This window comes from Oncorhynchus mykiss, chromosome 22 (genome assembly GCF_057628025.1).
Source record: "Oncorhynchus mykiss isolate SJ-2025 chromosome 22, ASM5762802v1, whole genome shotgun sequence".
In the NCBI taxonomy this organism is placed as follows: Eukaryota; Metazoa; Chordata; class Actinopteri; order Salmoniformes; family Salmonidae; genus Oncorhynchus; species Oncorhynchus mykiss.
The window spans coordinates 17,833,555-17,847,804 of NC_143043.1; the positions used below are offsets into that span (position 1 = coordinate 17,833,555).

A 14,250-nucleotide genomic window follows, 5' to 3' on the forward strand; every position below is an offset into this window, starting at 1 on the left:
TCCCCAAGAACACCCAGACATTTCACAATTATTTTGTAGCTCTGAACTGCCACACCTGATTAACTAATCGAGAAGTTGACCAGTTGAATCAGGTATGCTGTCTGAAATAGTTCAAACACTTTTTGGCTCGGGTGCCCAAAAATAAAAATGTTGCTCTTATTTTTACCAACTGAAAAAATATCAACCAGACGTTCCAGTAAGAGCACTGGGATACCTAATGAAAATGGAAAATAGTTAACAGGCCCTTTTTACAGTCAACCTCCAGGGACTATGATAAACCAGTCACATTCTGTTAAGGTCCCCAAAGCACACACATCCCTGGGTCGCTCCTCTTTTCAGTTTGCTGCAGCTAGCGACTGGAATGAGCTGCAAAAAACACTCAAACTGGACAGTTTTATCTCCATCTCTTCATTCATAGACTCAATCACGGACACTCTTACTGACAGTTGTGGCTGCTTTGTGTGATGTATTGTTGTCTCCACCTTCTTGCCTTTGTGCTGTTGTCTGTGACAAATAATGTTTGTACCATGTATTGTGCTGCTACCATGTTGAGCTGCTGCTATGTTGTTGTCTTAGGTGTCTCTTTATGTAGTGTTGTGGTGTCTCTCTTGTCGTGATGTGTGTTTTGTCCTATATTTTTTATTTTTAATCCCCCGTCCCCAAAGGAGGCCTTTTGCGTTTTGGTAGGCCGTCATTATGAATAAGAATTTGTTCTTAACGGACTTGCCTAGTTCAATAAAGGTTAAATAAAAAAATAAACCATGATTTCTTAACATGTATGTTGATGCAGATACGACCTTAACCAACCAAGCCACGGCCTTTTTGCCCTGCTACTGTCTAGGAGGAAGCAGCATAGGTGCATCAAAGCTGGGACCGAGAGAGTGAAAAAGAGCTTCTATCTCCAGGTCATCAGACTGTTAAGTAGTCACCACTAGCCAACTTCTGCCAAGTACCCTGCCCTGAACTTTAGTCACTGTTACTATCCTGCTACTAAACCCTGCACCTTAAAGACTGCTGCCCTATGTACATAGTCATTGAACACTTGAATAATGTTTACATACTGTTTTACACACTACATACTGTATTCTAGTAAATGCTCATCCTATATAACTACTGCTTTTCTATCCATATACTGTATATAATGTCTATGCACACCATCATATACATATATATATTTCGGACTCTGGCACTGCTTGTTCAAACATTTCTTAATTTCTTTATTTTTAATTTGGGGATTTGCGTGGTTTTTTTGTATTGCTAGGTAGCTATTACTGCATAGCTAGGTACATAAGCATTTCGCTACACTCGAGGTAACATCTGCGAAATATGTGTACGTGACCAATAATAATAACATTTTATTTGATATAAACTCGACCAAAATGTTTACCTTTTTTTCTTTCTAATGTTGAACAGGCTTTGCCTGCCTTACAGAGGTCAATATATTTTTGAATGGGCTCCCGAGTGGCCCAGTGGTCTAAGGCACTGCATCTCAGTGCAAGAGGCGCCACTACAGTCCCTGATACGAATCCAGGCTGTATCACATCCAGCCGTGATTGGGAGTTCCATAGGGCGGCGCACAATTGGCCCTGCGTCGTTCGGGTTTGGCCGGGGTCATTGTAAATAAGAATTTGTTCTTGAATGACTTGCCTAGTTAAATAAATGTTAACATTTTTTATCTATTTAAAAAGAGTGACAGACATCGATTCGTCACAGCCTGGCGCAAATTTAAGAAACTAAATAAAACTTTGCATTGTGGGAGACCAGGAAAAACGTGTCTGATATCCTTTTTATTTTAATATGGTTTTAGGCGGAACATAAGTGAAAAATATCGTACATTATAAACACGCTATATTGTAATTTTTATCGCAGGAGTTTATTTCTTAAATTACTACTTTAAATGTGGATAAAAACTAAATTTCCGGTGTGGCGTCACAGGCCCATCCTTGTTTCCGTGAGCGCGGAATTTTGAAAACAACAGCGAACAGCTGCCGAAAGCTTTGGTCGAGGATCGTCCGAAAATTGCCACGGTAGTAAACAAAATTCACCTTATTTGATAATCGGTTGTCATAGTATTTAATATAGCCACAAATATGTTTACATAAATCGCAATGGCCCCGTTTGGTCATGAGCTGTGTTGTGTTATGGCAATAACTAACGTCACATGGGATTTACTAAAAACACGCCATTTCGATACAGCAACGAAGATACTTTTCTTAAGAATTTAGAGAGCATTTTCGCAAACCCCTTTCCCAACCTTAACCTAACGTGCTGCGTAAATTATCCTACGAAAAAGTAACTTCCGGTCGTAGCTGTATCCATTGGCCTGTTTTTAGGGAAATCCTTGTCACAAACAGTGGTCAACCCTGAGTTTCTGTTTAAAACTACATTCTGGAATTCTCTTTTCAGCAAAATGGCAGACACGACATTTTTGAGATTGACAGCTGAGGGATACGGTGGCTGGGGAAATGTGGGCTGACCTCTAATATTCATAGACACCTAGGGAAATGTGGGCTTAACCTTCTAATATTCATAGACACCTAGGGAAATGTGGGCTAAACCTTCTAATATTCATAGACACCTAGGGAAATGTGGGCTAAACCTTCTAATATTCATAGACACCTAGGGAAATGTGGGCTAAACCTTCTAATATTCATAGACACCTAGGGAAATGTGGGCTAAACCTTCTAATATTCATAGACACCTAGGGAAATGTGGGCTAAACCTTCTAATATTCATAGACACCTAGGGAAATGTGGGCTAAACCTTCTAATATTCATAGACACATAGGGAAATGTGGGCTAAATCTTCTAATATTCATAGACAAATAGGTAAATGTGGGCTAAACCTTCTAATATTCATAGACACCTAGGGAAATGTGGGCTAAACCTTCTAATGCCCTTTCCTACCTGGACAAAAGGAACACCTATCTGAGAATGCTATTCATTGACTACAGCTCAGCGTTCAACACCCTAGTGGCCTCAAAGCTCATCACTAAGCTAAGGACCCTGGGACTGAACACCTCCCTCTGCAACTGAATCCTGGACTTCCTGACGGGTCGCCCCCACGTGGTATGGGTAGGGAACAACACATCAGCCACAATGATCCTCAACACTGGGGTCCCTCGGGTGCGTGCTCAGCCCCCTCCTGTTCTCCCTGTTCACTCATGACTGCATGGCCAGCACAACTCCAACACCATCAAGTTTGCCGATGATACACAGCAGTGGTAGACCGGATCACCGACACGATGAGACAGTCTTTAGGGAAAAGGTCAGAGACCTGGCCGTGTGGTGCCGGGACAACAACCTCTCCCTCAACGTGATCAAGACAAAGGAGATGGAGGACCGAGCACGGTCCCATTCTCATCGACGGGCTGTTGTCGAGCAGGTTGAGGGCTTCAAGTTCCTTGGTGTCCACATCACCAAAAAACGAACATGGTCCAAGCACACCAAGAAAGTTGTGAAGAGGGCACGACAAAGGCTATTTCTCCTCAGGAAACTGAAAAGATTGGGCATGTGTCCTGAGATCCTCAAATTCTGCAGCTGCACCATCGAGAGTATGGTTGCATCACTGCCTGGTATGGCAACTGCCTGGTATGGCAACTGCTCAGCCTCTGACCGCAAGGCACTGCAGAGGGTAGTGCGTACAACCCAGTACATCACTGGGGCCAAGCTTCCTGCCATCCAGGACCTCTACACCAGGCGTTGTCAGAGGAAGGCTCTAAAAATTGTCGAAGACCCCAGCCACTCTAGTCATAGACCGGCAAGCGGTACCGAAGTGCCAAGTCTAGGTCCAAAAGACTTAACAGCTTCTAGCCCCAAGCCATAAGACTCCTGAACAGCTAATCAAATAGCTACCCAGACTATTTACATTGCTCCCCCCCCCCCTTTACGCTGCTGCTACTCTGTTTATTATCTATGCATAGTCACTTTAATTCTACCTACATGTACACATTACTTTGACTAACCGGTGCATTGACTCTGTATATAGCCTCGCTATTATTATTTTACTGCTTCTCTTTAATGATTTGTTATACCAATAATTACATTTTGTTGGCACTGGCCTACAAATGTATAACAAATAATTAAAGAGAAGCAGTAAAATAACTTAAAACTGCATTGTTGGTTAAGTGCTTGTAAGTTAGCATTTCACTTTTGTATTCGGCGCATGTGACAAACTTTGATTTGATTCTTGAAGAATATAACCTATACATGCCTTGAGCTTAATTCAACTGTAATACTCCATTAGAACCCCAAAATATAAACTACTTTGGGAACACACTGTGTATAGCCTCAAAAAATTGTTAGCCCATGTATGTATCCATAGCTCTGCCTATGAATTTGGAAGTGGTAAAACCAATCCAGCCCCATCCCTCAGCGGTTTACCAAAACAGTGGAATGGTGTCACCTTGTTTTTTGAATTGCAGATTGCCCGTTTAACAAACCATCCTGTATTTTGCCAAAATGTCGAATGACCTAATCAGTGTTTTGTATTTCTGTCACCTAGATCATCATGAACTGCATTACAGATGCAAACATTGGGAATTGGTTTAGTAGCACAATGGAAGACATTCGCAACAAAATGCTTTTTCAGGGAACGGCCGAGATGACGGAGACCGGCATGGATTGGGTTCAAACCCACCGAAAGACCGTCAGATCTGTTCTCGGTATGAGTTGGACGCTGTCGTCATGATTACTGAGTCAAGGATGCTTAAAATGTGTCTATTCACAGCTATAATAATCTCCCTTCTCTTTCTGCAGATACGTGTTCAAAGAAATGCAAGGATGATGAAATAATATTTGAAACGATAGACTCATACAAAACAGGTAAGATTGTGCCGGACATGACATCCTGTGAAGTGTCACTAACAATCAGTTTGACCTTAACTTTGGCACTAGCCTACTCATACTTTATTATTGAAGACAATGTCCCCCCTACCCCCAGACTTGGAAAATAAAAATGCCTCATTGGTGGAGAAGAGAAATGCCATTGCGAAGAGACTGTCTGAAGTGGAAGGGAAGAACGAACAGAAAAGCAAGATCATTGAAAAGATTGAGATGGTCCGAGTGGAACAAGCCAAGAAAAAAAAATGTAGGCTATTTTCAGTAAATGGAAAATAGATTTTGTCCTTCGCACACATTGTTCTAAAATAGATTAGTATCCAAAACAAACATGTCGCCTTGTTTTTCCCTTTCTTTTAAGTGATTGTGTCCCAAAACAAAGCCAACAAGGACAGACTGAAAAATCTCAACAAAGCCAAGCAGGTGTTTCAGGGTCGGCTGGGATTGGAAATTAGAAAAATTCACGGTAAATCTGGAATAAGTCTGTTGGCAATGGCAGTAATATTTTACCGTTTGAACATTTTAGTGTTGACCCAAGTGTTAAACCACAGAATTAAAAGGAATTGTTATTCTTTTATTCGAGGAGAGAAATTGCAGTTTATCTTCCGAGACATCAACCCAAGAGACTCGGAATGTGTATACACCTTCATGCTGAGGATCAGCGAAGGAGGATTATACCAGAGTGAGTACAGTAAATAGAACAGAACAGTAACAAATGGTTTTGGAAACTATGAGTGTTATCATGAATGGCTGGAAATGTCACATAACCATATTTTTGGTCCACAGTTGTGTCTAGCGACCCACCACTGGACTGCATGGCTCACTTGGAGCAGAGACTCCAGGAGACCAACAACTTCTCTGCCTTCCTTGCAAATGTCCGGAGAGAATTTCTCGCTCTAAAACCCCAATAGTTGAAGAAGAAAAAAAATGTGGATCTGTTTTTATATTTTAACATATTTTAGTCACATCCTGTGTGTTTTGTCTCCAACATTGTTTGTAACATTAATGTTTTTATTATATGACGTCCATTTTAAAAGGCTAGGTTGCAATTTTCAAGTTGGTGGGGTTCTTTAGTGGCCCAAAGATTTGATCAGGCATTTTGGAATTGGTTTAATTAAATAAACGCTTTTTGTACACACACCCCCCCCCCCCCCCACAGTTGATTGACATATTACTTTAATCTTGTAACAGGATAAATGTTACCCTGTCCATTTGCGCCAACACTGACTCATACATCTGATGTTTCTACAACACTTAACATGGGCAGCTCCTCAATGTAGGTTGATGGAAAATGGCCTATCTGTCCATTCAATATCCCATACCACCAACCGCTGTCTTCTTTTTGATAGATGTCAAGAAGGTCTCCTGTAACAAATTATTTTGTAAGTATAGTCATGGATTTCATATTTTTTTTCCCATATCTGTTTTTATTGTCCGTTACCTTCTTTCATATTCAACTCATCATCTCTGTCTGATGTGAAATCGTAAACAGCTTTGCATTTCCCAATGCTACACCACTCTGCACCTTAAGGAGAAGTTTCTATGTATTAGTGTTTCTTGTTATGACGCATAGGCAAGATCAGAATGGTATATCTTTGTAATTATATGTGAATGGGTGTCACCTTCTCCTTCCTTGTCATCAGTCAAGGACATGGCTCCATTGACAGAGCCACATTCCCCTGGAGCTGCAGTATCTTGGATGACAGCAGTGTAGACTTGGTTTACTTCTACTGATGAGGCCTCTGCTGATGTCACACTCTGAGGGGGTCCTTTGTAAATGATGGAGCTCCTCAAACGCGATCTGAACGGTGTCTTTTTTATTTTGACTGGACGGGACAGCTGAACAATACTGTGCTCGCAATCCTTGGAAAACAGATCGTAATCTGGTTAAGATGTATAGTAACATACACACATACTTGCGTTGATCTATTTTGTGTCATCAAAAAGGATATGCCATGATGTGTTTGTGCTGTCTGAATCTAATTGAACATGCACAATATGGATTAAACGGTATACTGTATGTGGGTAAATTTAATCTAGGCTACAATGAACTTGTACAAAGCCTGGAAAAATGCACTTTGATTATAGACCTACTTTTTCTTTCCATTTTGTTATACTGGCACTGAATCGATGCAAAGTCTTAGGTTTTCCCTCCAATTCAGCCAATGTGCTGGAGAGTTTGCAATGAGTTGCTTCAAGAAGGTTCAGTTTCAGAGTGGTCTGTAGACATCCAATAGGGAAAATGCATTTAACACAATGCTAGGAAATGTATACAGAAAAATATCAAATAATATTTTCAAAATGGATCTATTGCTGTATGAAAAACAAACCTCATCAATCAACTGTTCCGTTTCTTCCAGGTTATTTTTGTTTGAGAACGATGGGTTTTCAGAGTAAGTCTTCACCAGTCTCTCAAGACCTATTATTAATAAGATGTTGGAAGACATGAAACGAAAAGGTGTCACTCGGAAATGTATTATTTCCAGTCAAATTCTATGCTTCATTTTACAACACTTACCTTCACAGTCTTTCTTTGTTTCTGCGATACTGTCCCCCAGCCGCTGGAGTTTGGACTTGATGGCATCTCTTCTCCTGTCTTTTTCCATCAATGACTTACTGTCCTCCTCCTTAACATAAGTCATTGAGGGTCAGGCACAGTATAATGTCTTAGGTCAAAATCAAACTAATACCAGATTTATTTACAGATACAAATGTACTGTACAATTATGTGAACAAAATGGACCCTTACAAAATAATCAGTCATCAGAAACTTAGCCTTGTTCTCCTCTGCTGTTACACTGGTCTCCTCCACCAGATTTAGGATATCCTTTTCCACATCAACTTTCTGGATGGCTTGTTCTATTTGTTTCTGTCTCTGTAAGTAATACAAGAGAAATCAACGATACAGTTTTTGTCACAGGGTTGTAATTAAGAGTCATTTTGGGGAGAACGCTCACATGTACAAGGGTGTGTCTGAAGCTTGCCATGTGGAGGTTGTATTTACTCAATATGTTGCACAGAACTTCTATCCGCTGTTTCTCAACCTCCTGGATTATCTGAAATTATAAAGTTACTGTGTCACTATAAGGCACACAATATGGATGCTGCAACACTCAAACCTGACTATCTCTAAATTGGTCTAACCAAACATCAGCAAGAGGGGATGACGTGCAATACAATTGAACTCTGCACATCGAAACTTCTTGGGTGACCTGTCTTGACCCCTTCTCTTCAGATCAACAGTACAGTCAGAGAAGGTACATAATAAAAATGATTTTGGAGGACATGTACTGTGGGGATTGGTTAGAACCTGGTAGCAGTTTTTCAGTGTATTTTCCCACTTCAGTCTGATTTCATGGCCATCCATGTTGATGGTGAAGTACTCCTCATCTGTTCTGGTCTGGGCCTCAGCAGACTTTGTCAGTCTGGTCAGCATCTAGTTAACGACAGAACAAGTCATCATCCTAATCTTATTCAGGGGTTGGAAATGGCATTACATTGGGAATTTAAACGGTTTCCTAATCATACATATCAAAAGGTGACAATGACAGTATTACAGTAAATATTGCAGTGCAGTACCTTCTGTTTTCCTTCTCAATTACAGTAAATATTGCAGTGCAGTACCTTCTGTTTTCATTCTCAATGACAGTATTACAGTAAATATTGCAGTGCAGTACCTTCTGTTTTCATTCTCAATTACAGTACATATTGCAGTGCAGTACCTTCTGTTTTCCTTCTCAATTACAGTAAATATTGCAGTGCAGTACCTTCTGTTTTCATTCTCAATGACAGTATTACAGTAAATATTGCAGTGCAGTACCTTCTGTTTTCATTCTCAATTACAGTACATATTGCAGTGCAGTACCTTCTGTTTTCATTCTCAATGACAGTATTACAGTAAATATTGCAGTGCAGTACCTTCTGTTTTCATTCTCAATGACAGTATTACAGCAAATATTGCAGTGCAGTACCTTCTGTTTTCCTTCTCAATGACAGTATTACAGTAAAAATTGCAGTGCAGTACCTTCTGTTTTTCTTTTTCTGTGCAAATACGTGTATTCTTTTCAACAAAGTTGAACAGGGCCTCATGCTCTCTTGTCAATCCAACCAATTTCTTCTTCATCTGTGAGGGAAAATGTTTGAACAATATTCTTAATCGTTTTCTTTGAAATGATGTAATCAACCAAACACTCTATTTACCATACAAGAATTTAAGGAAGACTTACCTTGATTTGTTCACTCCAGTTCGTCACAACAAGTTTTGCATTTCTTTCAACAACATTATCAAGCTATTCAAGAAAGGGATAAAAAAAACAATATGTCTCAATGTATAATTGTGTAGAATGATGTGTCGGTAGGAATAAATGATCCAAATTACTCACAGGTCTCTTCCTCTTGTTGTGCTCCTCAATTACTTGTCGAATTTCTAAAATTGCCTCTGCCTGAAAAGCACTTCCTAGTGCTCTGAAAAACAAACCATAATAGGTTAATTCCTCAGACTCAGTCGGAGAGAATATCCAAGCAACATCTCTGCTACAGATAATGTCATAATATGATTAAAATCGTCATACGGTCATGTCTGTAATACCTGTGTGTGTCTGCTGTAGAGTACATGTCATCAGATACATGGCACCATGCTCGGTATGTGGAACTTCATGGAAATAAAAACAACAACATGCAGAGAGTTTAGAGCGCTACAGTAATAGGCTCTATTCAATCTGCATCGCTGAAGCATTACAGATTGCGTGATAGAAATGTGAAGGTAGAGCCAACTCACTTGTCATTCATTCCTTTGGATGCCTTCATGAGTTTTCCAGCAAGCTTCTGAAGCCCCTTGGCATAACTGATCTCCAGCTCAGCCCTAGTCACAAATAAGTGTCATCAAGGGATGTTACTTTTGTCACACTGAGGTGAAACAGTAACTACAGCTAATTAGAAATCAATGCGGAAGTTAGGACCTTAGCATGCAATTGTGAATGACCGAGTTGGTATAGTCCATACATTTAAATGATTGGACATTTTATGAAATAGAAATATGTGCAGTCCAGGTTGAAAAGGGTTTTACTTTTCCAATCCTAGATAGCATAATTACAATTTCAAATAAATGACCTCACTAAACGATATTCTCAAGGAGTTGACATTGACCATACCTTTGCTGAAATACTGTCATGAGCTCCTTACAGAAATGCTCCCCATTTTTTGAGAACTTCTTCAGATCTTGGTACAACAGGTTGTACTATAACACATTCAACAAGTCATGGTGTTGTCAAACTGGCTATTTCTAGTAACAGTAATACACACAGCTATGAAGAAAATCCATTAACGTTTCGACCTATGTTACAAACATATAAAGGAGAAGTAATGATTTTCTTTGTACATTTGACTAAAAGTAGTCTTTGAAAAGAGGTAGAGTTAGTACTCACAGCACAGGTGCTCACAGGGTCTGCCATTTTCAGTCTAAGAGGGTTTATTGACTTTGCACTTTGAACACGCTCCTCCTAAAGTCATTCATGCGGAAATCACCTGCGCTCATATAACCAGTGCACAAGGAAAATTCCATTGGAATATTTAACCATTTATGTCCTCAGCCATCCACTGTCACTTTGTGCAAGGGAGTTCAATTGATAATTCATGTAAAAAAAATTGCTTAATTTTCCCAAAGTTATTCCAAATTCATGAAACCCCTTTTAATTTTAATTTTATTGTTACCTGGGGAAGAATAGGGGAGGGTCATACTTTTTCAATTTCAGTCATGGGGAGAGTTTGGTATTTTTGATTTAGTCCAGGGGAGGGTTCATTGATTAAATGTCATATTGCTCAGGAGGGTTTGGGAATTAGTTGCTTGTTATAGTATCTCGATGTGTGCCTGAAGAAATGCAATATATGTGCGTGCGGACTAGGACAACTGATGTCCTGTTCAGTTTGAGAGGGAGAGCGCGAAGATGAAAAGGAGGAACGGAGGTAAGCTTGCTACTGCTATAATTGATTTGAATAAAAACAATACGTTTCGTTGTCCATAATGACGCTATGTATCAGAGTTATTGACCTCACAACAGCCATATTCGAGTAATATAATTAACTTACATTACAATGATGAAGCAGCCACGGATATGGACAGCGCATGGGTGCTGAAAGTAGGCTAATTTGAGGAGGCTTCATTTTAATTTGACTTTAGGTTACTAATAACTAGAGGGATTTGTTTTGGGGCCTATTCCCGCCCTATTCAATAAATAAGAGGAAGGCCTACCTGTTTGACAGACTAAACTATAGTCTACTATCCATAGATTTTCTCAGCCAATTACATCAGTCACCATGCACTCCTTAAACACTGTATATCAGTGTCAGTGAAGAGCTTGGCGTGTTAAGTTAAAACCAGGGCTCGAATTGAGGGGGCGTGTAAGGGTATTGTGGCTTTTGTTAAAGAAAAAGGCTAAAAGCATAGGCCTACCCCATGTTAGCTTAAGATTTATAAAAACATTTAATGGACCTGATTATTTAAAGTGATCCATAACGTCGCTTTAGTAAGCAATGCTAGAAATAAGCTGTACAATTCCGGGAAAAGAGGTGACACTGATACATATGGTAAAACTTTGGTTTGTCTCTATGATATTAAGAGGCTACGCTGCAACCTTTTATAGGAGGCCAAAAATTGTCTTTGCTTGGGAAATAATGTGTTATTCTCTCACTATCAATTGACATTTGACATTTCAACAGGTTAAAACTTCTTCCCCAAAATTGGGCAGTAGAATTACTTAAGAAAAGATGTAAATGTTTACATGACTTTACATGACTTACATGACAGCTATCCTTCCTAGGACCATGTCAACGTCCTCTGTCGAATAAACGTGTATTTGCCTCCCTCTGTTGGTCAGCTGCATCATTGCATCCATTTATATCACTAGTGCAAAGTTATGTCAAAGGGGCGGGCCTTAGAAAAAATGCATTCAGCTCAACTGCTTCACCTTACAGACATGGCAGAGCAATCGCTGAATTTGTCACAAACAATAAAATCTAAATACATAACTTGTATAGCTCTATGATAAAGAATGTGACCTTACACACTTCCTGAAATAAGATAAGTCATTTTGTGTGGATGTCAAACATTTGTTTTACATCGGAGGCAGATACATTGCATATGCTCAGAACGACAAAATTGAGCCCTTTACATAGCCGTTCTCTCTTGTCTAAAGTATGGACGCTGTCACATCTGCTCCTGCCACGCCCTCTAGTGCCCATCATGTGTCTCTCTAACCTGCCGCCACTTCCCCTGTGCTCTCTCCCTCTCCCCCTGTGTGTGTGTGTGATTGTTTGGGTGGAGACAGGTGTGCTGGAGTCAGAGCAGATCCCCACCAGCTGCAACCCGCTCCATAATCAAGACCTCTACAAATACTCAGTCCTGCCTCTTCCACACCAGATCGTAATCTCTGCTCAGTCAGTCTACGCGTAACTTTTGTTACTATTCAGATCCTGTTACCCTGCCTGTCGCTATTTTCCACTCCGCTACAGTTCTGCCCACTCTGACTCTGGTCCCTGTCTCCAGTCCCACGTCTCGTCATCCTGTTACTCTGTCCTGGATCCCCTACTCTACTACTCCCTTTGATTGCCCCCTGGACCTGCTTACCCTTTCTCCCTTCCTCTCGCTCCAGCCTCAGCCTCCGCACCTGGTCTCCAGCAACCCGCCCGAGCTTCCCCTGACCTGCACTCCATCTTCCCCGTGCTCCAATAAATACCTTGATTACTTCATCCCAGTTACCTCGTCTTAGTCTGCTCTTGGGTTCCCCTGTTCCACTCCGCGTAACAGACGCACGCTGTTTAAATGGCTCAAATGTTGTTTAGATGTCACAAATTGTACAGATTTTTACTATCACTAATGTCATGAAACAGTATATTTGGTGAGGTAATAAAGACTGTGAAATATTTTGGGTAGATGTTCATAAAACAGATTCTAACTGTATATGGACATATAATAAAGCATGAAAAGGCGTAGTCATTCACATTCGTTTTTTATCATACATATTTGTATACGTTTTATTCTACCTTTATCATGTACTAGATCATATGGGTTGAAACGTTTTTTTTTTCTTTCTCAGACCTAAATAAACAATTTCAGGTGAAAGCCAAAGGTCAGAGCTTTCTAGGGTGGGGAATCACTACTACGTTAATAAATATTGCCCTCGTGCTAGATTGACTAAAACCATAGTGAAACAGAGCAAAACGGCTGTCAGCTCAACTGGTTTTAAACATACTAACTCTAAATCAGTCAGGAGCAAGCAAGGTAGCCTAAGAAGGAAAGAAAATGTATTATTATATTATTACTTTCAGGCTATAGCCTACCATTTAAGAAATCAATTGTGGGGCCTACAGAGTGGCGCAGCGGTCAAAGGCACTGCATCAATGTGCTAGAGGCGTCACTACAGACCCGGGTTCGTTCCTGGGCTTTGTCACAACTGGTTGTATATCGGGAGTCTCATAGGGCAGTGCAGAATGGGCCCAGTGTCGTCCGGGTTAGGCGAGGGTTTAGCTTTACTTGGCTCATCGCACTCTAGCGCCTCCTTGTGGTGGCCGGGCAGCCTGCAGGCTGACCCCGGTTGTCAGTTGAACAGTGTTTCCTCCGACACATTGGTGCCGTTGGCTTCCAGGTTATGCGGGTGGGTGTTAATTTTGGGTCATGATTTGGAGAACGCATAACTATATTTGCCTCACGAGCTCGTTGGGTAGTTGCAGCGATGAGACAAGATGGATATTGTAAAATACAAAAATAATTTGTGACATGCTACAGGCTGGCCTATACATTTTGCATGTAGGCTGTATAAAATGTTATTACTTTCAATTAAATAATACAAAAACAAAAAATGCGTTATTAGGCTATAGTGCCTTTGAATCAACTTTTAGAAACAGGAGTTGGCCAGTCTGGTTTGAAGGTCACGTGGTGAGCTACACATACCTATTTTGTTTGTTAATTTTTAAACTGCATATCTATGGCTCTGGTCTGTCTTAAGAGTGAGGGTAAATTGTAGGCATGTTCTCTGCTATCCACTTTATGTTTTTATTGTTATTATTTTATTTTACAAGCGTGTAAAAATATATGGGGAAGTCCGATTTTCACCATGTATCCCTCATGTAATGAACAAAAATATAAACGCAACATGCTACTATTTAATTGATTTTCCTGAGTTACAGTTCATGCTAGGAAATCAGTCAATTGAAATAAATAAATGAGGCCCTAATCTTTGGATTTCACATGACTGGGAGAACAGATGTGCATCTGTTGGTTTACAGATACCTTTTAAAAAAATGGGTCTCTCAATGTCAATGGGCCACGGGAGCTCGTCACGGTATTTTTGTGCATTCAAATTGCCATCGTTAAAATGCAATGGTGCTCGTTGTACGTAGTTTATGCCTGCCCGTACCA

General features: G+C 40.3%; 2 protein-coding genes across 2 annotated transcripts; one reads left to right on the plus strand and one right to left on the minus strand.

Annotated features, from left to right (window-relative positions):
• Positions 1–1,754: 1,754 nt before the first annotated feature.
• On the plus strand, positions 1,755–5,978 carry spc25 (SPC25 component of NDC80 kinetochore complex). Its single transcript, XM_021579079.3, has 7 exons — positions 1,755–2,027; positions 4,504–4,663; positions 4,758–4,823; positions 4,942–5,088; positions 5,200–5,304; positions 5,422–5,520; positions 5,625–5,978. The coding sequence occupies exons 2-7, from the start codon at positions 4,510–4,512 to the stop codon at positions 5,747–5,749; spliced, it is 696 nt and encodes a 231-aa protein (XP_021434754.1). The 5' UTR covers positions 1,755–2,027; positions 4,504–4,509; the 3' UTR covers positions 5,750–5,978.
• Positions 5,392–10,361, minus strand: nostrin (nitric oxide synthase trafficking). The gene is made up of 16 exons (XM_036958846.2): positions 10,262–10,361; positions 9,989–10,074; positions 9,616–9,699; positions 9,427–9,489; positions 9,221–9,302; positions 9,065–9,127; positions 8,863–8,961; positions 8,149–8,274; positions 7,796–7,894; positions 7,588–7,713; positions 7,357–7,465; positions 7,169–7,257; positions 6,933–7,058; positions 6,461–6,701; positions 6,280–6,363; positions 5,392–6,203 (listed from the first exon to the last, which is right to left on the minus strand). Exons 1-16 carry the CDS (start codon positions 10,286–10,288, stop codon positions 6,067–6,069), a joined length of 1,641 nt encoding a protein of 546 aa, XP_036814741.2. The 5' UTR covers positions 10,289–10,361; the 3' UTR covers positions 5,392–6,066.
• Positions 10,362–14,250: the final 3,889 nt, after the last annotated feature.